The sequence below is a fragment of the Gadus morhua genome, chromosome 15, assembly GCF_902167405.1.
Source record: "Gadus morhua chromosome 15, gadMor3.0, whole genome shotgun sequence".
Taxonomy (NCBI): Eukaryota; Metazoa; Chordata; class Actinopteri; order Gadiformes; family Gadidae; genus Gadus; species Gadus morhua.
In genome coordinates this window covers 5,612,604-5,637,571 of record NC_044062.1, presented here as the reverse complement: position 1 = coordinate 5,637,571, position 24,968 = coordinate 5,612,604, and the positions used below count along the sequence as shown (strand labels likewise).

At 48.7% G+C, this 24,968-nt stretch overlaps 1 protein-coding gene across 1 annotated transcript in view; it reads right to left on the bottom strand.

The window, feature by feature from the left end:
• mcu (mitochondrial calcium uniporter) overlaps positions 1 to 24,968 on the bottom strand; it is a 52,753-nt gene that overhangs the window by 17,187 nt on the left and 10,598 nt on the right. Inside the window, exon 2 of the mRNA XM_030379944.1 lies at positions 13,957 to 14,067. Within this exon, the coding sequence (XP_030235804.1) occupies positions 13,957 to 14,067 (111 nt within the window). The remainder of the gene's footprint in view (positions 1 to 13,956; positions 14,068 to 24,968) is intronic.

Genomic DNA, 24,968 nt, shown 5'->3' with positions numbered 1-24,968 from the left:
GAGAGAGAGCAAGGGAAAGGGAGAGAGGAATGATTTAGAGCAAGAATGATGGGCAGAGGGGGTCAAGTAGATCGACACAGCTGAAATTTGAATTTCAGCTTTGTGTGCACCTGTGTGCACATGTGTGTGTGTGAGAGAGAGAGGGGTGAGGTTGGGCTAATGAAAACCTGAAACCAAAAAGTAGCGTAACAGGTAGTGTGTATGTTCATGTGTGAGCGTGCATGCAAACATAGACACACACGACACAATCAACACCCCTATGCCCACCACCTGGGCCGAGCTAAGCAATAGCCTTCAGCCGAGTGCAGGCGCACACACACCCCAACGGGACTGTACTGCATGTGGGAAACCTGCATGAGACAGGACAGAGGGGGGGCGGGGGGGTGGGGGGGTGGGGGGGGGGACAGCTGAGGAGAAAATGTAATGGAGGCAAAAACAGGGAGAGACAAATAAAAGGAAGCCAGGGGAGGATGAGAGATGGCTGGAGAGATGGCGAGGAAATGATCTAGAAATAATTAACAAGCAGGCAAGAGATGGAGAGATAGCTTCTGCCTGGCCAGAGGAACGGGGGTTTGGGGAGAAAGGGGGAGTGGGGGAGAAAGGGTGACGGGCGAGGGGGAGGGAGAGGGAGAACTGCTGATCTCTGCAGTAAAGGATTCCCTCGTCTAGAGATGGGGGTTGCCCAAGCCCTCCATCTCCCCCCCCTCCCTCACTCCCTCACTCCTCCTTCCCACCCTCCCTCCCTTTCCCTTCCATACCTCCCTCCCCCCTCACCCCCTTCTCCTTCCATCCCTCCCTCCATCCTCCTCCCTCCTTCCTTCCCTCCCTCCCTCCCCCCTTCTCCTTCTATCCCTCCCTCCTCCTTCCTTCCCACCCTCCCTCCCTCCCTCCCCCCTTCTCTCTGTGTGCTGATTGTGGGCTTTGATCTCCTCACGCTGCTTCTTCTCTGCACTGCGCTTAAACTCGCACTACACTCCCCTCCCCTCACACCCCGTGCCATCGCCTGCGTGTGTGTACTGTGTACGTGCTCGCTCGCGGTTGAACTTAGCATTGTGTAAGCTTGTGCACCTCCGTTCCTCTTGTCTTCTCACGGTTCAGAGTACGGTGAGCCGGGGTCTGAGCCCGGGTAAGGACCGAGGGAGCCCTCAGTGTAGGAGACCGCTGCTACAGAGAGTCATCGCGACGGAGAGACGAGGCCGGCCCACCCTCCTTCGCCCACGCAGCGCACACACACCCACACACACACCCACACACACACCCACACAAGGGCAATTTATGCAATTTGCTAATAAAACACACAGCCGGCATAGAGTGGTTCCCAACATGATTTCTGGCACACAATGGAGGCAATTCTTGGGGCTCACGTTGCGAGTTGAATTTGCAGAAGGATAAGGCATGCATCTGTTTGCATGACTGAATGAATATATATATGAAAACTCCAGTCGTGGATTTCCCCAGCAGCGGAACAACCAGCACTTTGCACACGACAGTGGCAGGACCAATTAGAGTAGGAACAGAAGAACCAAGTCTCTCTCTCTCTCTCTCTCTCTCTCTCCTTGTCCCACTCCCTCCCTCCCTATCCCTCCCTCTGCCTCCTTCTCCCCCTCTCTTCCTCTTTATCCATCCCTCCCCCTCCATCTCCCTCTCTCTCTCTCTCCCCCTCTCTCTCCCTCCATCACGCCAAGTCTCTGGCTGCTGAGTGCAGGCAGCGATGTCTGCAGTGTAATGATGTTCTACATGCCTAGCTGGGGACCAGCGCTCGTTTTCCCTTCTGAATATGCATAAGGAGGTATTTGGTCGATTTATAGTTTTAACAGTCCATCCCCCACCCCTGGGTGGAATGAACACACCACTACCAGCGGTGCCTGGAACACACTAGCGCAGGAGATAACAAACAGCAATACTTTAATCATTGAACAAAGCCGCGGGAAAAAGGGCACGAATTGGGTTAGCTTGCACCCAACAAAAGCCATAAAGTGACAAAGTGTTGCATTAAATAAACGAGGAATATAGCTTTAGCGACTCCGTTTCGAGAAACTCCTGGCGATAAGAGCACGGTGTAGCTGGATTCGGTGGCTGGGCACAGAGGCATACACAGTGACACAGCAGTTTCAAAGGTCTCCCAAACTTCACTCTTATCTACCGAGTGTTCCCTCCACTGGAAAAGGGGGATTTAGAAATGACTGGAATGGTGAGTGTGTGTGTGTGTGTGACGTTACTTGTTTGTCAGGGAGGAGGATTAATAAACTTCTATAATTCCAGGGCAGGGCAGGGCAGAACACAGATACACAGACACAAACAAAATACTCCCTGGGGGTACTCAAAACACTAACTGTTTTAAGAGGGATAAACGATGCACTTTCGTGTTTGGCTGTTATCGTTACGCATTGTGTTCTTTTAATGAGCTATTTGTGGGGCACGGTACATAGAGACTAACGTTTGTTAGAAATGTGCTCCATCAATACATTTTAATCACACATACACACCTACAGTGTTGACGCACATTTCCACACACACACACACACACACACACACACACACACACACACACACACACACACACACACACACACACACACACACACACACACACACACACACACACACCGTCTTCTCTCACATGTTCCCACACACACATGGTCTTCTCTGCCGCCCCCCACCCCTCCTCCCATGATGCACCACTCCCAAGTGTGATCTTATATTAAAGGCTCTTTCTGAAGCGTGACTTTATAGGTGCACCTGCAGTCCCTGGGGAGGTTAGATTTACAACCGGGGGTGGTCCCGGCGGGGAGGGGTCTGTGGTGCCTGATCAATTTCCCATTGCCGTCGCCATGGTAACCGCTGTGATAAAAAAAAATAAAGCCTGCGGGGTCAAGGAGAGGCTTAGTGCTCCGTTACAGCGGGGTCAATGCCCAGGCATGGGGGGGGGGGGTCCATTGCAGTCAACACCCGGTCAGGGGCAGGTCACTGGGGGGGGGGGGTGAGGGTACCTGAATCAATATGAAGCCCATCCATGAGAGGGCAACTCAAGAATAGCGAAGATAAGGCGAATCATCTGCCGAACCCGACCTAAAGCTCAGTCGAGAAGCAATCTTTGGTCAAATTTGTTTCATTCGGCCCCGAGTGAACCAATTGGCCGTCCGACCTGCCTGTCTGTGTACCGACCTACCAGCATTGTCAGCCCGGGCACTTAAAGTGCATGACCCTTCCTATCACCCAACGGAGTGTGACATGTTCATTACGTTAAACCCATTTAAAAGTGTTTGGGCTTCTGCCCGTCAGCCCCTCTGAACGATGAAAGGTCTTGAATTAAGACCGAAGCTTAATTAAGACTTGAGTTACGCAAGATACGTGGCTGTAGCATTAGACACGTAGCCAGTAAAGGAGATTCCTGTATCTGCTATGTATATATATTATATATATGTATTTCGTCTTGCTGCTATTTATATATGTATGTATGATGCCGCCTATATATTTGAATGTGTTTTATGTGTGAGGAAATAAATGCCACACACACACACACACACACACACACACACACACACACACACACACACACACACACACACACACACACACACACACACACACACACACACACACACACACACACACACACACACACACACACACACCTAGATTAAAGCCCCTTTCAGGCGTCGCAGAAAGAAGAAGGGGATTGAGTAGTCGCTGTCAGCTCTTCCAGCTCGGTAACCAGCAGATCTATTGAAGAGCAGCCCTCCCCCTCCTCCTCCTCCTTCCACTGGCTACTTAGCGATACGCAATCTGCACTTACACTATGTGACAACAGCATGTCAGAACACAACACACGGGGAATGACAAGTGAACACACGGCGCACGTGGGGAAGAAAGCACCAGCGCTGCCTGCCCCTGCATTGCAGCGTCTGTCTGCCTTTGATTGTCTGGGAGACCGCGAAAGAAACGACACGCTATAAATACATCCACGCCTCATCTTCAATTTCAGTCCCAAAAGCGGCAAAACTACTTCAGTGTGTGGACGCACTCTGATTACACAATGCCTGCTCAATGGTTGAATTAATCCAGGCGATAAGATCTCGACCTAGAAGGGGAAGCCGCTCATTGAGTGCGTGCATGTGCGTGTCACTGTGTGTGTGTGTGTGTGTGTGTGTGTGTGTGTGTGTGTGTGTGTGTGTGTGTGTGTGTGTGTGTGTGTGTGTGTGTTGGAGTGTGTGTGTGTGTGTGTGTGTGCGTCTGAGTGTGTGCGTGTGTGTGTCTGAGGGTGTGTGTGCGTGTCTGAGTGTGTTTGTGTGTGTGTGAGTGTGTGTGTGCGTGTGTCTGAGTGTATGTGTGCATGCGTGTGTGCCCGTGTGTGTGTGGGGGATTTGTTAGGTAGTCCCTAGCAACAAGGCTACGGTTAAAGCAAGTCTACCGCCACCGCTTTAGCTGTCCCGAGCCACAGATACAATACCAACAGCACATGTGAGCCTTCTTTGTGTTCACTTCCTTACGAGTAACTCATTTGCCCTTCATATTTGACTGCCAGGCCAGCGTAGCGTCAACAGCTGTATTTGTGTTGCATTTGTGTAAAGAGTGCATTTGTGCACATGGTTATTCTGTGGTTGGGTTAGCCGGCTTTTACTTTAGCTGCTATTGGCAGATGGTAACAGCTACAGTTTGACATTTATACACAGGGGTCATGCAACACTTCCTTAACCTTGCCACCACCCCATAAGTTCCTCTGAAAATCACTTCTCCTTTTTCGGAAACTTCCCCTCCTATTCCAGTCAAAGGCATCCGGTCTTTGACCATCTCAGCCGGCTCACAGCGCTTTCCCCGAATGATTACAACTGCAGAAGCGCGCGCGCGCGCACGCACGCGCACGCATGCGCGCGCGCACACACACACACACACACACACACACACACACACACACACACACACACACACACACACACACACACACACACACACACACACACACACACACACACACACACACACACACACACACACACACGCACGCCTCTCTAACTGTCCCCCGATCATGCTAGTGGTGATGAAGGGAACCTCCGGTGATGAAGGGAACCCTGGAGGGAACCTCCATCAACATGCGTCCCCAGCGTTTGACCGGTAAGGGCAGGACCTCCATCACCGGAGGTCTTCAGCCTCTCCATACCGCACATCACCGACGGATCAATGCTGCTGAATGCGTACCTTTCCACCACTCTCGCTCCTTTTCCCCCCCTTCCCTTAGACAGCGAATCGCTGGCCGGGAACAACATGACCGCCATCACCACAAACACCAGTGTATTTAACGTCAACTCTCCTCAAAAGTACTCCATTGTTACTTGTATATACACACACACACACACACACCAACCTAAATGACAAACAGCGACAGCCACTACCTCAGTTTTTTGACTCTCTGGCTGTGTGACACAATTACAACGCGGCTTTCAAATAACCCCTCGTTCTGAAAATTGGGGAACATTATGCCAGCCTCAACCCTTTTCTGTTCTCTTTGGGGTTTACCGTTGCGACGCCTTGGCTTCCTTTCAGAGAGAACACAAAAGAGAGCAGCTTGTCAGACGTAGCGGTGGGGGACACGAACACCACCGCGCTCTGCTTTGACTACAGCACATTGAGGATTTGGCTTGCAGGTCGGGGTATTACAGGCCCGGTAGACTCAGGCACGACAAACACTACTCGTGTCATGTTTCCGGCGGCCTTTTACTCAAAAGGGGACTTCTGCTGGAGGTAAACGGTGAGAAGTGTATGATAAAAATACCATGTTTATATTAGTTATTCAGTGTTTCCCCCAGTAAATGTCTTAGTCAAGGTGGTCAAGGAGCGGGGGGGGGGGGGGGGTTAAATTCAATTAAAAAAGCTTGATGTCACGACCATTGTTGTGAACACCGATGCATTATTGATCTTTATTTTTACACCTGATGGAAGTATGTTTTCTTTCCCTACGAGAGTTTTCTACTTTGTTAATGCATAATAATTTAAAAAAAATAATAATAATTTTTTTTTTTTTTTTTTTTTGATAATTTCTTTTATTTATTTTATATACATTGGTAGTCAAGGCGGGGCCCTATTGTTGATAAGGCGGCCGCCTTAACAACACAGTGCTGGGGGAAACACTGTTATTAGTGGGTCATGGATGGATGAATGCATGTTGTAACTCAGATAAACTACTACTAATAAACTAGTCGCTACTAAACGAACTACTAATGTGAAAGCCTCAGCATCATACTTTAAAAAAATGCTGTTATAAGGGCGTTTCGTCTTTTTGAAAAGTAACTCCGAACTTGTGGCTTCCTATCACCAAGATGTGAGCTGACACTTCGGGGCAGGAGAGGCAGGATTTCACAACGGCCTCATTGGTTGGAGTTCAGCCCGGAAAGCTTTCCGTTTACGCCATGTCAAGAATGCTGCCACTCATCTGCAACACTGACCCCTCCCGGGCCTGACCGGTCCACACGCGGGCACGAGAACAAGCACACACCTCGTTGCCACTCATCGCAGGCCAGGAGCCAAGTCGACACCGGGTGTCGACTGTAGAGTAGATGGGGCAGCCACCGCTTGCTGCCTAGCCTATTACTGTGATTTGTTGGGTCATTGAAGGTTCAGTAACTCTAGCAAATACGTATTTCTGACCTGGTAGAGTCCTTATTGTGGTTAAGGGTGGATGCAGTTTTTATTCGCAATGCGAGTGTAAGTAGGAAACTTCATTGCTTACACTGACGTTTGTTGCCCTTTTATCAGGTTTTGTAAACAAGTGAACGCCGGGAGCAGGATAAGCTTCCTTTAGGTTAGTGAGAAATAACTTGATGGTTACCTTTGATTCAGCACACAAAGCACTTCAACAAGAACACCTTTTAACGGCCAGCTGTCGAGCGCACATAAAAACCACAAACAAGCCGCTATGGGACACATGGCTTATGAGAGCAATACCAAGGCTGAGAGAACGCTATCGAACGCCACCCTTAACAAACATGCCAGACTAGACCACTGTTCAAGAAGCATAGAGTCAGCGGCAGCAGTGAGTCAGAGTCGTAAAAAGCCTCAGTTTTCTATCGCGTGGTGGGTAACTTCATTTGTCTCAACGTGTCCTTTTCTCTCTCCGGCCTTTACTGACCAACAACTATCATACCTCCCCTTTAACTTTTATAGGATTCTTTCAAGAGAGTCATAAATCTAGTTTCCCAAAAAACAGGGAATTTTTCTTTTGCGCGCATGTCATTTTTAATCTACTTTTGTGATCCTGCCCATGGGAGTTTTAAAAGACAGCCGCAAAATAAACATTAGAGTTCATATTTCTTCTAAGCTTTCTCTACGCACACGTGCACGTACACACGCACACATACACATACGGAAAGTGGGCCATGAGTCTGGAAGCTGCCATCGGTTGGATCTACATCAGGGGTAGTGGGGACAGCTATCACAGCAGCATTCAAATTAGCACACAGACCCAACTCTCTGATCCCAGACTGGGGACTGAGCATCAGAGCAACTGTATCTACAGCTACGATCGTTGACTTCATCATCCTCACCCTGTATCTACTGCTAGGATCATCATCTTCATCATCCTCACCCTCTATCTACAGCTATCACCTTCATCATCCTCACCCTCTATCTACAGCTATCGTCATCGTCATTATTCTCACTCTGTATCTACAGCTATGATCACCTTCATCATCCTGACCCTGTATCTTCAGCCATAATCACCTTCATCCTCATCACCCTGTATCTATAGCTATAATCATCACCATCTCTACCCTCTATCTACAGCTAGGATTATCATCTTCATCATCCTCACCCTGTATCCACAGCCATCAACATCACAAGCACCATCATCATCGTCGCCACCTTCGGGCCTGCACTGAGACAACAAACGGCAACACTCCCCCCCCCCCCCCCCCCCCCCCCCCCCCCCCGCCCCCCTCCCCCCACCGAACAGGAAGTGGAGCAGATGGGAACGGCCTACGGGAAGCCTGAGTGCGTTGACACACGAGGAAGCTGACAACTCCAGCACCGATATAGTATACAGTCCTGCTGCCTATGCATCACACTCACTCTGGGGACTTACAGTGTATGACGCTCTGCTGCGGATCTCGCCTTCAAAGTGATATCACTTCCTGAAATCTAAGCATGGGCTTAGCGGGGCCAACGCTCGCTCTATAGCCTTGCCTATGCACTCCAGTGCCTTGAGAGTGTATGAAAATCTACTTTACAGCCCCCGTCTGTCGCAGAGTAAGAGCCAGTAATGAATGTTTCTCTTTGCACGGATTGCCATTTTACAAATATCTCAACCGGTGCGGTTGCTATTCCCTTCATATTGTCACCTCTCAAACTCTCCATTTTATTTCAATTTGCATGTGATTTGATTCTACGCCTCCGCGCGAGGGCTCTGCACCTTGCTGACTCTCCCTCTCCCGTATTGCCCTCTCTCTCCCCCCCCCTCGCGCCCTTCCCCATTCTCTCCCCCGCTCTCCTGATCGAATAAGCCCAGGCAAGGGCAGGCGAGTCACCCGAATTCCCTTCAATCCGTCTCTCTTATGCAACAGCTAGGCCAGCCTGGGTCGTCGAGGCCCAACAAAATGAATCCTCACAATGCCTTGTGGGGGGAATGCAATTTTGGAGAAAACATATTAATACGTTCGGTGTAAAGATTCGGGTCCTAGCCCGCCACGGGCAAGCGGGCGAAAGGTCAAAGCCATTACGGCTAAAGATCACAACACGGCCCTTGTTTCGGCCGTCTGTGACACAATGTCTGGGACGCAGACAAAAGAGATGCATCCTCCCTCCTCATGTACAACCCGCAAAGGACATCACAGGCAAACAATTTCCTTGCCGTCAACTGAACCTAAACCTGTTCCAGCATGTCAAACATGTCATGGCCCATGCCATGCTACAGGGTGAAAGAGTTTACGGGTAATCTCCAGACTGCTCAGTCAGAGTGAAAGAATGACGCGTGAAAAGACTGATTCAGACAGAGTGGAATTAGCGGGAGGCCGCCCCCCACAGTACACAGGGGACGATTTAGGATTATAATCCAAAGTGATGGCAGTTTATACTTCTTTTTTTATTTTGTTCCATTTAAACGGTGTAGACTCAACAGGTTAGCCCTGCAGGGGGATTGGACTAATATATTCTAGTATGGATGATACAAGTCCCCCACCGCTAGTCTGCAGGGTGTGTCGGACAAAAGCCAAGGCGAGCAGCCTCATTTCAGCAGTTACTGCTCAGAATTGAGCCATCAGGAGGCGATGGAACCAGCGTCGGAACAATCTCTCGCCGCGTTGGCGACAGGAGCGGGAAAGGTGATGTTGACTTTGTGTTCTACTGTGTTTTTGTCCGTCTGTGTATGCGTGTGTCGGTGCTTTTATCCGTTTGCGTGTGTGTGTTTATGTCTGTGTGTGTGTGCATGTTTGTGTAAATAAAAAAACACATAACAAGAAATAAGAAAACGACAGAATTGTCAACAGATTGCATCCGGCCCATGCGCTGACGATATGTGAGGTGGGTCTGCCCTCTGCAGAAACACGAGGAGAGACCTTTGGCAAGCGAGACGCTCCAATCCTATCAGCAGGGGGCCCCAATAGGGACCAGAGGACACAGTTAATCAGCTTAGAGCGTTGGACCCTGCCCTTGATCTGTCGTGTTATACCGCACACACACGCCTGCCTTACTTACACACGCGAGAAGACACACACACACACACACACACACACACACACACACACACACACACACACACACACACACACACACACACACACACACACACACACACACACACACACACACACACACACACACACATAGCCTTGTAGACATGTTTGTAGGTCTATCGGTGGAATCGTATTCGGTCCATTCTGTGAATAAAAGGTGTCCGAGTGGAATTGACCCTGTGTCTAAAGACTCAAGAGGATGGCCGATGCTTGGGCCATTGGAGAGTCCCTGAAATTTGCTATTTCATTGTTAACTGTGAAGGAGGTGGGTAACGTCAACTTGACCCACTTTCAAGCCTGACTTTAACTACCCTCCAAGGACAGCCACACAAATCCACCCATACAAGTGGTCCTACCCGCCAAGGACGTCCACAAAACATAACGCGTGCTCTCCAAGACACAAAACCTCAAGCTCCAGCTGTTTAATGGGATGGAGAACTCCATATCCCTAAAAATAGGATTCCTTGCCTGGCCCTTACTGGCTGTGAAGAGCCAGTTTAAGTGTGCTTTAGGCCGGCTCCCTTTAATAAACAGTTTATGGTCAATCGGCGTTAATGGAAGATATGGCACAAACTCCACTGAGCCGCACCCATAAAGGGGAGCTGTTGAAACAGAGACAGAAATGTTGTACACACAGCAAGAGGACACACACACACACACACACAGTCACACACACACACAGTCACAGTCACAGTCACACACACACACACACACACACGCACACACACTTAAATCTGGTTGTAACCGGCAGTAAAGAATAAGTACAAAAGAAAACCGCTGCTTATTGTTTGACATGGGTGTCGTGTATAAAATCTGGTTGGTAAAATATCTATTGTTTTCTTTGGCTTTCTCAGAGCCAGCGAGAATCATTAACCAACTAAATGGGCATTGGGGGGAAATAAAAAGGAAAAAGGAAAGTTTTTATGGGAAGATGAAATATGAATGACCACTGCATTACTATAGGATTTAAATAAATACATTTCGCCTTCTTCTTTATGCAGTAAGTGTAGAACATTTCATTATAAACCAAAACAACTTTACGATTCAGTTGACTCGCCATCTAAATAGTTTAATTTAGCTCCATATTTATGCCACTTTCAGAGAGCTGAGTGATAAGAAACATTAAACATTTCTCGAATCATGCGTCTTTGCGACATTTGACAACTTCTCTGCAATTACCACGGTTACCATCTGTAATGCCAACGAGACAGATGGGGAGTAGGTTTCCCTCTTTCTGTGTGTGTGTATCCATACTGATGGATGCCAGCAAGAACAGAGGGAAGGGAAGGAGGGAGGGAGAGAGAGCGAGAGCGAGAGAACGAGAGAGCGAGAGCGAGAGAGAACGAGAACGAGAACGAGAACGAGAGCGAGAGAGCGAGAGAGAAAACGAGAGAAAGAACGAGAGCGAGAGAGAGAACGAGAGAGGGCGAGAACGATTGAGAGAGAGAGGGAGAGAGCGAGAGAGAGAGAGAGAGAGAGAGCGAGAGAGAGCTGCCATGACTGCAGCACAGTGCGGGAGTGAAAGAGATGGGACATCAAAGGGGAAACGGCACAGGAAACAAGGAGGTATCGATGAGCCACCGCGTCCCCGCCGCGGAATAACAAACCGTTTGTCAAACGCCTCGCATGCTAACAGCTCAAAGAGCCGGGGTGACAAAATATACAAAACGTGAAGAAAAGAAGAAAAAAAAAGGCACTATCAATCTCGGTGAAGTCTTTGGATCTGGGCGACCTCGTTCTCAGTCTGCCCAGGTGTGTGCCAGGGCGGCAGGGCGGCTGGGCGCTGACGACAGCCTCATCCTGAGCCCTGCCCTGTCAGGAGCAACCAGCCCCCAACAGACAAACGCGATGCGGTACGCTGTGCACTGTAGACAAGACAACCAGGAAGTTTGGTGCCCCCACTGACAACAAGAGCAGCCCCTTCACCACCACCACCCTCTCCTCCTCCTCCCCTTCCTCCTCCACCACCACCCCAACCTCCTCCACCCTCTCCCCCTCCTCCTCCTCCTCCCCCCCCCTCCTCCTCCTCTTCCTCCCCCTCTGGTGTTGAACGCGTATTGGTGACCGCCTGCTGCAGTAGAATGTAAACGACCCAGGAAGCCTCAGTATTCTCTGTCCAGACTGTAAACAATACACCTGCACAAACACGCACACACACACACACACTCACGAATGCCAAGCAGGCATATCAACACACGCACACATAATCTGTTCACGAAGATATTTAATAGTAGAGAGACAGAGAGAGAGTCACACACACAGACACACACACACACACACACACACACACACACACACACACACACACACACACACACACACACACACACACACACACACACACACACACACACACACACACACACACACACACACAACATTCAGGCACCGTACACACACACACAATCCGTTTTGGAACACATAAACACAGAGAGGGAGACCGACAAACACACACTTTGCCAGCATTTTGCATTTATATCCATTCTTATTAACCCGACGGCATACAGCAGTACAGTGCGACATGAGTTACCATCAAGACTAAACAAAGGTTCACACACACTAAACAGGAAGACAGGTAGAGACATGCAGCCGGACAGTTAATGTATCCCCACCAGACGACCCGACTGCAAAGACTCAAGGAACAAATCTTAAATTCTCGTCATAAAACTTTCATTCCAGGCTTCGCGTTTCCTATTGGAAAATAGACACACGTAACCTTGACGTTAACTATATACCAGAATGCATCTGCTTTACTAAGAGGACGCAGGCTGGCCCCAGCATATATTATAATAACACTGTGCACCCATCTTATATGTGCTCCCCAAGTAGTAGAGGTCATGAGCCAGGAGTGGGAATTCAGCCGAGTGGCAGCAATAAACATGTCACTGAATGAACTTGGTGATTATCAAAATGTGAGACACATAAATTAAAATGAATTGCTTATTTTAGTGCACAAAATATACTTTAAAGGAGAGGAGCTCTTTTAAAGTATCGCCACTGGGTCCCGGCATGAAAAGGTTTGGCCTCGAACTGGAGAGAGGTCCCCCCCCACCCCGGAAGGCGGATAAAGGGAGGGAGTCTTGGCCTCGTATCTTGTGACAGGGTCGTCGTACCCTTTGGGGGAAGGACTTCTCAAACACAAGACCTTGTGGCTGGAACATCTTGGAGCTGTTACCCTACCCCCCGCCAACCTCGAAAACACCCTCACACCCATGCCTCACACGCAAGCCCAGCCCAGAGCACACACACACACTCAGCGACACACACACACACACACTCAGCGACACACACACACACACACACACACACACACACACACACACACACACACACACACACACACACACACACACACACACACACACACACACACACACACACACACACACACAAACACACACGCATCCTTGTAACTAAAACTGATCTGATGATGCAGATGGACGGGCACCTTAATAACATCTTGTGCAATTACTGAAGTAAGAGTCAGTTGATGATTAAATCATCACGCTAACTCTAAGGGGAACTAAGGTGAATAAACACATAAACAGCCGAAGGGCAATAACTTTCAAATAACATCTAGGCCGTCCTTCATAAACAACCAGCATGGGGACTGAATGCAAACGGACGCCCTGGAGGGAAGTCTGCGATAAGAATATAAAACCCCCCTGAAGAAAACACACTTTATATTGTGATTCATGTCGGGTACCCAGGAGTTTCCTAATCTCAATGTTTTCGACTTCAGTCAGACGTCGACGGCGGTGTTATGAATGGCCGGTTGCAGAGGGTTTGTCTCTGGACCGGAGTTCCCTGTCACGAGGCAGCTGAGTAATTACAGCGCGCGCCGTACCATTACTCAGCAGATTCCATGTGCGTTTCGCCGGGTAACAAACGCGCGCGGTCGATGGTGGATCGCATCCAGCTGTATCACAGCTAGAGCCACGATGTTGACAAAACAGTGATGCTTCCTCTCTGCCTTTCCCGATATATTTTTTGTTAAGGCCGGAAAAATATCCAGAAAAACAAATCCCACATTTTCCCCGCCCAACAACGTTAAAAATAAATGAATTAGAAACGTTCAAAATGAGAGACACCAGGTTGCTTTTCACTTTCAGAAAGAACACACACACACACACACACACACACACACACACACACACACACACACACACACACACACACACACACACACACACACACACACACACACACACACACACACACACACACACACACACACCTGTAGAGAGATGGCAGTGGGCGGCTGGCTGAAGAGTTTGGGGTGGCAGGCCGACCGTAGTCCATGTGCCCTCCTTACGGTCTGCTGTGCGTGTGGAGCAGACAGGGACTCCTGGAGAGAGACAGAGACACACACACACACACACACACTCGTCAGAACTTATCAAGGGAGAGGCAAATTATCCTGTTTGCTCCGGCAGATGGGGAAAGAAATAATTCCTTCCGTGCCATTCCTTAAAACCATCCCATTACAAAACACAGAGTGCAGTTCACTTAAACAGAGGATCCAATTCACTGGGCGCGGGAGAGAGAGTACGACGTGGCTCTAATCGCGAATCTCGCGGCTATTCTTTACTCCCATTAACGCTGAGCCCCGGAAAGTCTGTTTGCCAACTCGTTGTGAAACCCAGGAGCTCGATACACATTATCAATTCAAAAGCAACCGTGACCCTGTGTAACCAGATGAGAGGAGCGTGTTATTGTGCACCGACTGCCGTCTCCCGTCACTCTACAGAGGAAGGCTGGCCGGCCCCTGCAGCTGTGTTTTGTTTGCTAACGGATTAGCCACGGATGATACTCGCAGAGTGACTATCTGCTCATTAGCAATGCCATTAACTTAAGGCGACGGACACAGATGGCTTTGAATGGATGAGGTCTATTGAAGACGAAATCTCTCCCGTTCTGTATTGTCGTAGGGCTTTCAGACGGTCACACGTGGTCATTTATTTTGCACAGGCTGTAGATCTCCCATTGTCCCGCTTTATTTAACCGGTTTGTTGGTGGGGCTCTCTTTGTCGGGCCGTTCGGAAGTACCGGTGATTGCAGAAGGCAACAGCTGAGGTAAGGCAACAGGTCTGTATGCATATACGTAGAGAGAATGAGCTCTGTGAGGTAGTGAGTGAGGTAGTGAGTGAGAGAGTGAGAGAGTGAGAGAGTGAGAGAGTGAGTGAGTGAGTGAGTGAGTGAGTGAGTGAGTGAGTGAGTGAGTGAGTGAGCTCTGCGGGTGAGTCAGCAAGCGAGTATGCACGCGCGCGCGTGCGTGCTTGCAAGTATGAGAGAGCTACTCTCGATACACAGTACAAGGCCACTGGAAACATCCTCATAGTTCACCACTGCTAACGTCGGCATAAGCGTTGAACGATGTACCTCCACAACGGCGGAGCTTTGTGCTTCCCACACAACCCGTCACTAGGGTCACTATCGCCATGTCAACAGTGAGCGCCACAACACCAAACAACAAGCAGGCGCCTGGCTTGAATAAGGCCAAGCTACAGCAAGCAAAAAACGGCCAAAAAGGACAGACGGAAGGATGAGATTGGGAACACCACCTACACACAAATCCTGGATGTGTAAACCACGCTCTACGGATTCATAAGACCGCAGAGTCACACTCGCTCTGCCGTCATCGACGGCATTCAGGATTCCTTCCAACTCCAACAATACACGAGCTGAATGAGTAATCGCAGAAATAGTTTGAGGCCACACGGGATGCAACGCAATTTCACTCGTTGAGTGTCTGGATGCTCATACACAAAACATGATTGGTACTCCCCCTCGTGAACCAGTGAGATTGGGGTGTGCTTCAAAAGACAAAATTGCACCACAGAACTAGAACGCCAGGTATTTGAGAATTCAAGGCTCACAGATACGCTGACATGATGAATTATTACGATGACCCACCTCCATGCTCTGACACACCGGTCGTGAGGAGGAAATTCATAGAGTTCCAAGAGCCTGTTTAGAAGAAGGCAGCATTGCCCTTAAACTGATATAACCCAACCTCCTACACACAGATTTCTGCTACTGTAAAGGTTAAAGTAAACAAAATAAAATATATGAATTGTAGGAAAAGAGGAGTATTTACTGTGAGGTCATGTTGGCTGGCCAAGGTTTCAACGTCATGTGATTGTTGCAGAAATAAGCAGCATGGGCAGTGTAGGGAGATCAGTTGTCAAATACTTGTTCATGTTCACTCAATGTCATGTAGCACAACTATGACTTGACACAAATGTATATTCAAAATGCAATGCGAATCACTGTCAGTGTGTGGATCCACCACCAAGACAAGGATTTCTCCACACTGTCAATTTTATAATGTGAATAGTAGTTTATCTTCCGATTTAGTTTGAGCACTGACAATAAATGGTGAGGGAGGAAAATAAGTTTGTCCTTGGATAAGCAGTGCCTCTAAATAAACAAATCACAGAAAGTGAAAGGTTACATTAAGAATTTACTACAATGCTGGGAATCAATTTGCCACTGTTTTAACGCATTACATGGTCCTCTTCTGAACGCTGAATGAGACAGGACATGTGCTCTGGGAGACATTTGGGGAGTTGGTTGAACTTATCTGTGGCAGCAGTCCATGGAAGACTCCACCGTGAGTATTTGTGTTGATTAGATTGCCAACAAGGGCATTAGCTGCTCAGACTATACAAGACACAATAACTAACTTACACACACACACACACACACACACACACACACACACACACACACACACACACACACACACACACACACACACACACACACACACACACACACACACACACACACACACACACACACGATACTCCTGCCATAGTTACAATATCACAGTGAAAAAATAAGTTGTTTCTTTCACAAACGAATGGATAAACAATATCATCTTTCCATTTAGCCAAAACAGGTCAAGCATTTGTTGTTAATTTCGGTTAACAACAAGGCTACATTATCTTCTGCGATTCTCTCAGGGGATAAAGTGTGATACAAACACGGTACGTCTCATTCCCACTTGCGCTACGAGTCACGGCAGGCACCGGGACACGCTCTGGGAAAAGGCAGGCGCCGAATGGATTGTGACACAGTTGATCTTAGCGTTACTAGCTTCTGGTGCGTTACCAGGGTCTCGCCCTAAGACTACCACCACAGAAATGCGTCGACTTCTTCATTAAAGTCTTAAAATTAGCAACTGCCGGATGACATTTCTTGGCACAGTGTCTGATGACCCGATAGAGTCATTTCAGACAAAGAGTCATTTCAACTCCCGACAAATGACCTAAGACGAGCCCTGTTACGGGTCTGGTCAGGAAGCGGTCAGGTCATCTCTTAAGCAGTCGTTCACTTGTTGGAGCCCTGCATATGAAACAGCAGAACGCTCTTTATATGACCACGAGTCGGAGGGGAAGCACCAAGGGATCATTTCACTAGCCATCACGCACGTCATAAACCAGCTACGGCAGTGCTCCAGTGTCCGCTTACTGTTAAATATCTCTGGGCTGACGTTGGCCCAGGCTTGTTGGCTGTTTGACCCGTGTTCTTGACCGTGTCAAAACCAAGAGCCGGGAAACCAGAACAGGATTTGGATAAATATCCTGTTGGACACTCATCCAAACCCCGTAGGAAGCCTGCGTGGAATGGTCGGCGTGTCTAGTCCTGTCTCCGTCCAACTACGCCCCAGATTGGGTAAGGTGGTTAAGCATACATGTGGACATACAGTGGATTTGTTACAGCATACACCATTGGCTAGTCACATCAACCATGCATTCAAGACACTGTACCACATTCACGCCACTGTAACACAAAACAAGACCAGTAAGCTGCAGTACTAAAAGCTCAGAGAGACATCTCGAAAACGGGGGAGGGTGTGTAGAGGGGCCTAAATTGGAGAGCATTTGACAGTATGTTTGTGAGTGTGTCGGCAGAATTTCCTCGATCACCCGGGGGGTACATCTGGAGGTCAAACGCAGGCAACTCAGCACCAGATCCACTATTTTCAAGGAGCTTCTAGGCAGATGGCAGGCAGAACAGCTATCGAGAAGCCTTGAGGTCATATCGATGCTTGTAGACCGTTGAAAGGACCGAGCCCTGGTCGTTCCATCATGTTAGTCCTCGTAGGTGGTTTTACATTAGCTGTCCTAGCTACTCTCCATCAAACAGTGAATAGAAGAGTGTCTCGTGTAGGCCTATTGCCTTTGTATTTTCTACACTGTCCTGAGGGCACACCTACCACTTGTGTACCATGTGCTAAAGTTTAAGGGTTAGTGTGTATTCTGATGACTACAGCAAAGAGACATCACATAAGTATCTGTAAACTGACTATCAAGTCATTCTTGTTTTTGCAAATTCTGTTTTTTTACAATAACAAAAAAATCTGTTATTGATTAATAATCATACTAATTGCCCTAATCATGTTTGTCATGGCATATTGATATTGAGTATGAACTTGGAAATAAAAAAAAGCTGAAGTTCTCCATCCAAAGGCACATCCCAAATACACATCATCAGCTCGCTAGCTTTAGCACGAGGTCTACGCCTAGCCTTGTGGAAGACTCATCGTGTGGTTAAGTGGGTAAACAACTGGACAGGTGTTCTATCATTTCAATCATTTCATTGGGCCTGAATGAATTGATTGGACGGGCTTATTAAATTGCCTGACACAGCCACAGAAACCAGATAATTTTCATTTTTTTGTCACAGCATTTAATGTATTGACTGCTGTGTGAAGAGAATAAAAAAAAATGCTTCTAAAATAAGTTGCCTACCTCTAATGTAATCAAATTACTCTCTTATGCAATTTGAATTGTTGACTAACTGGCCTACCGTACACTAGCCAACAAGCCCTACTCTGGCCTAACAACGTTATAAATAAGCACACCAATTGCACCCATGGCTGTCCATTTATTATCCTTGACTGATTCTGGCGTGACCATCTCTCCAATTTACAGGCCTGGCTCGCTCCATCTCTCTCTGCATCTCCCTCTCCAGTCACAAAGATAGCCAAAACCCAAGGGATGTGCTGTGTGTGTGTGTGTGTGTGTGTGTGTGTGTGTGTGTGTGTGTGTGTGTGTGTGTGTGTGTGTGTGTGTGTGTGTGTGTGTGTGAGAAAGGGGCTCAGGCTACAGCCAACAGCCCTCTCTCCCAGGCTAAATAGAGAGAGTGAGTGGGAGAGAGAGAGGGCGGGAGAGAGACAAGAGAGATGAGTAGAGTGAGATAGGGGCATTATAGAGAGTTAAATGAAATTTCCACCACATTAGGCCGGCCTTGTTGCCCAATGCCTACACCACGCCTGGGGGTAATGACTTCAAGGCTGAACGGCCGCTGAAGGCATTTTATTTTTGCTCCTTTTTTTGCCACCCCCTCCCCCCCCCCCCCCCGCCCCCCCAGGCCAGGGAGAAGCTGCTGTGATGCCACATCCACTGGGCATAATGCACTGGGGGTTCCCAACTGAAATGTAAAAACCAGGATCGAAAAAACACAGAGTCCCACTACGCAGGGTGGGGAGGGGGGTACAGAGCATGGGCGAGGGGGAGGGGGGAGGGGGGGGCGGGGGCTAACAGATCTCCCGCCACAGCGGAGATGAATGGGCTGCAAACGGCCTTCATTCATAATGGAGTACAGCAGCAGCAACAATGCAGCCGGCCCCCAGGTGTCTGAGCGGCCGAGCAGCACTGCAGCAAAGCAGGCAGTAGAGGGGAAGACAATAGAGGAGGGGGGAGAGAGAGAGAGAGAGGGAGAGAGAGAGTGAGAGAGCGAGAGAGCCACAGACAGACAGACAGACAGACAGACAGCTGCCAAAAGGCCTAGGCCTCCTGTGGTTCCATACTGCAACAAAATGAACGACGTGCACCGCAAAGAACGGAATCGTGATTAATCATCGCTGGTTGTTACCCAAAATAAAACCCAGCGGGGTGAGGAGGAGAGAGCTGCCGTTAATGCCGGCGATGAGATAACACAGCGAGGCCTTGCGACACACGCGGCGCTGTCTCTGGATGTGACCCGACGCTAAATAGCAGACACTAGGCCACCAACTGCACAAACTATGTCTCAGTGTCTCCTGTGAATTTTGTGTGTAAAGAAAGTACAATGCATACTTGAAGACGGTGAATAGATTAGACTCAGGATATGGTCTGCAGGATGCAGCCATTCATGCAAATATTTAGCTCGTCTTCCGATTTAACCGCACACACACACACACACACACACACACACACACACACACACACACACACACACACACACACACACACACACACACACACACACACACACACACACACACACACACACACACACACACACACGCCGCTAAGCACGCAGGCACATCCTCTCATATAGGGATAAAAGCTGCTGATGAGCATGGAGAGATTGGCCGGATGTGGCAGGCGTCAAAAGCATATGAAGAAGCAGAGATTGCAGTCCAGTGTGCACAGCTTAGTATCGAGGTGGGCCCAAAACAGGCCCTCAAAACGTGCTCAAAAGAGTCCTGAGCCTCTTTTTGCATATTAACGATGCACGGGCAGCTTAAGTACAGACTGGGTTTCAAAAAGGCACCGGCCGGATTAAACAAGAGCCCAGCACACCGGATCAATACCGCATTTGCGCTTGAAAAAAATACACCTCGTATTCTACCCCCACCATTGGACAAGGCGGTTTCATAAAACAATAAAAAAACATGTCACGCAGGAGTCTGACGGGTATCCCCTTTGCGTCAGTCCTCAATGAATAGGTTTGAAATGCAAAACGGCCCAAAAAACAACCCGTGTGTCGATGCTGTCCGTGTGTGTACGGCAAGGTAGCTCCCTATGACAACCCCCCCCCCCCCCCCCCCCCCCCCACCCCGAGGGACTATGGTGACAGCCCCGTGTCAGCGGCGCTGTCTCTGCTGCTGTTACTGAGCTGTGTTGTCAGAGCAGTCAGCCAGCTGCTACTAGCGGACCGCATCTCTCTCTCTCTCTCTCTCTCTCTCTCTCTCTCTCTCTCTCTCTCTCTCTCTCTCTCTCTCTCTCTCTCTCTCTCTCTCTCTCTCTCTCTCTCTCTCTCTCTCTCTCTCTCTCTCTCTCTCCCTCTCCCTCTCTCCCTCTCTCCCTCCCTCCCTCTCCCTCTCTCTCTCTCCCCCACCTGCATTAGCCCCACTCGACCGCGCGGCGGGATAAGGTCCTGAGTGAGACGCCCCACCGTTTATCCCCGACTCGGGTTACTTTTCGTGTCGTGCGGCACCCTCTCCCGACTGTAATTCAAGTTAACCACGTCCATCTCCCGTTTCAAGGGCCTGTCGTCGGAGGTGCAACCGCTAGCAGTTCTCCTGAGAGAGCCCGAGGGTTCGTCGCGAGATGGGTCCCGTACCGGCCCGGTGTCAGCCATCTTGGTTCTTGTCCCGAGTGTCCCGGGGCTTCTCGTGACAGCCCCAGGATCGATTAATTGATACGAGAAACCAGACCTCATTCACAGTTTTTGATGGACACAGAGAGAACACACAAGCGTGTCTGTTTGCTTTCCGGAGCCCACAACTATGCTGTATTTTTTACATTTTGTACTCCAGTTAAAAATAAATAATTTATTGTGAATTGTGAAGGATTTATGTGTGAACTATATTGCCCACCCGAAATACCACCACAGAAACCCCGTTGTTTATGCCAACTCTGATATATACAGTGTTGTTTTGTGCTCTTTCAGTTGTTTTCACACGATTCTTTTAACTGACACCGCTGTGAAAACAGACCAGTAGCGAGTGTGTGGTTGGTGTCAAGGAGACCATGACAAAAGACTTGTTGTAGTCTTAGTGGAAACCATTGAATTAATTATTCTAATAACAAGGCACACGCGCCGCCGTAGCTACAATGAACACCAAAGCATTATTACAGCTCATCTGTATCATCTTCCACTAGCTGTGCCTATTGTATGCTAATAGCACAGAGACAATAAAGAAGCTCATAATAACTGCATGAGGCTAGTCGCAGGGCCACACACACACACACTTATTTTGGGGTATTAACTACTACTGATGTTTCCCACAATGCATCACAGCTGGAATGTGATCCTACAACAAACCAGCCATCCCCCAAGTCCCTTAGCTGGTTAAAGCAAACAAATACTATCATGCCTATCATCTTACTTGCCGCTAAGCAAACATGGATGAACCCTGCATGAGGGAACAGTCGAGATGCGAGCTACAAGAGAACATACAGTCCGTATAAGCGCATATAAACTTTAATATGCTGCGATTATATAGGCTTTGGTAAACTAATGGAAAAATGTTGCTTGATGAACATACTACAACTTCCTTCTTGCAGCTTTTTAAGTTTCCTTACGACATTAGCGTATTTAGAGACACGGTAAATCAATAATTCAAATCACAACAACAACAGCAGCAACAGCCACAACAACGTCGAAGGAAACCCGGTAACCAGTAAGGCCCGATGGACCGGTGTCCAAGTGGACGTTCTGTTCCTGCCCGGCTGAAATCCACACAAATAACAACAACCTCAGCCACACAGAGAGAGCTGAAGCAATTCCATGAGAACTAAAGGGCTGCATGTGTAGGCGGAAACTATGAGACAGCGAGACGGATAACCTTCAGTTCTAGAAAAAAAAGGCCTCCTTTCTAAGTGTACCACGTTACCCAGGCAACTGCAACACCTGGGCAGCTCTCGGGAGCTTTCGAAAAGGTCAGGGATCCTGTAAAATCATCACGTTCATCCCTTTTCCATCGAGCCTCAACTCCTGTCCTGCGACGGAAAACCCAACCGGGAATTCGCACTGCAAAGATACATCTTTATCACTATCGATGTGGCGGGGCTGTCAGGGTCCCCTCAGAACGATGAAGAGCACTGATTTGGATCAATTGCCTTAATTCAACAGTGTCAACTTCGAGGGCAAAGAATACAAAGGCTCTGCATTTAATTGATCCATCATTCCTAGTCTATATGTCAATAAAAAGGAGAATCAGGAAGTTAACGTTGTGATTTGTGAAGAGAAACGTTTCACACAATTTCATAATTTCATTATGCAAGGATACTTCCTCAAGCCTCTTACGCATCATATTCAGCCTTGGCGCGCCTTACAAACCAGTCTATATGTCAATAAAACAGATAATCAGGAAATGGTTATTTCTTATTGATAAAGATTTGAGCTCCTTCCCTATAGACCGAAAGAAAGAAGAAAAACACCAAAAGCCAACAGAAAATTACAGAAAGACAAGCAGGAGAAGTGGTTTCAAATATGTATATATTTAGACATACCACCTCTCCCGTGTGTAGCCATAACGTTGTGAAGAAAAACGTTTCACACAATTTTCCCCTCATTATGCAAGGATACTTCCTCAAGCCTCTTACACATCATATTCAGCATCGGCGCGCCTTACAAAATGGTGCATCCCTGGGGTTCCCTGACAGGATAAATGTGGGTTCATGCCGTGCCTCCCCGCCCCACATATAGTGAGAAGCTACTGAGGTCATCTGAAGCTCACACATCATCCCTGGCACCTACCCACTAAGGGGTCTGCGTTATGAGAAAATAAAGAGGAAAAACATGATAGAATTGCCAGGACCAGACACCTGATTAACTGACTGAGCCGAGTGACAGTCAGCCAGTGTGTGTGTCTGTATGGGTGTTTGTGTCATGTTTGTTCAGGATCCCTTTGATGCGAGTCAAGGGAGGGAAAATAATGCAAACGCCTGACAACCAGGTGATTGTGTGTGGCTGTCTGCATGGGCAACAGACGGCTCGTTGAGCCGGCCTGCCATATACCGACCGGCGGTCGCGTGAGTGGTCGTGAGAATGCCGTTTTTCCTTTTTTTAATGCTGCCGCCAGTTACCGTGGAAACAAAGCACCCTTTGAGTTTGGCCCCACCCCAGAATGAAAGGGTGCCCCCCCCCCCACCCAGTTACCAAATCAGGAGTCACGCGCTGGGTCGGTCCTCCTCACTGGTTGAAAAAGCAAAACGACAGCAAAGGGCTGAAACGGAGCGTCTCGTATTACGTTTAATAGCTCGAGCATGTGATCCCTGGTGGTAGACTGGTGCACACACACACACACACAGTGTTGTGGTGGCCGGTGTGACTGAGGCACACACAGCCACACATACAATTGGCACGACAATACACACTTTAAAGTTGTAGTAAGTGGGTTAGGTTCTTCCAATATTGTCCAATCCCCTCTGGCTGGAAGGCGGTTTGTTCCCCTCTCCAAAGGTCGACAGCCCCCCAACCCCATCAGGCAACGGTGCGGAAATTTAATTCAAGCCGTTTGCTCCTTTGTTTAAACTTTCTGACAACTCAAAATCTTGGCCAATCCATTATTTTGTGTTTGCCTGTGGGAATGTTTGTCTGTGGAAGTGAGGAAAGCTGGTGTGTTGGCTACACGAGCAGAACAGCTCTCGGCTACGCCACGCTCCACTTTGACAGCGCTCCAGCACAATGCAAGGGTGCAGCAGCAGCAGCAGCAGCAGCAGCAGCAGCAGCAGCAGCACCCAGGCCGTGCCGAGCCTTCACCAGCTTTACCCCAAGGTCAATGTCTCGAGAGCTGGAGCAGGGTTACTACCCTGACCGTTACATCGTCACGCAGACTGGGGACAATGCCTCCAACGCCGTGCCAGTTCATGTGACGATTCCTCTCTCTCTCACCACTGATATAGCCAAAAGCCCGGTGCACTGGGAATCCTGTCTCCATGGAAATGAAGGTTTCAACAAATCCCCTCTCTCCACCACCATCTCTTCCTTCCATCCTATTTATAGAGCGGTGTCATGCTAGCTTGCTGGCAACGGGACGAGCAGCACGGGAGCAGTGCGAAATCGAAACGACCAAAATACCATCTCAACCTTTATTTAAAAAGAGAAAACACACACATTCTCTTCTCCTGCCTCCTGAAAGGCGGTTCTATAGTCAAGTTTAAAGGACATCAATAACACATAAAAGATGTGGAAGGAGCCAGCACAGAAACTGGGTAACTAACATGGGTGGGTGTGGTGTGAGAGCTTGTGGGCTGCAGCTGCAGGAAAAATATGCACAGACGACGGAAATCTGCAGGCGTCCAGCCACTGGGAAGAGGCAAGACGATCGGTGTCCTGCAAGCTTCTCTGACACAAGGTTGCCGAAGTCCCTCCCTCGCGTGCGCCCCTTCTCGTGCACAGAATACGAATGTGGGGGAAACAACCACACAGGACATTTTCTTTTTTTTTATCCCATCTTTTATCCTATCTCCTCTCCATCTCGGTCACAGATCAGAGGCGAGAGGGGTGGGTGAGGTGAAG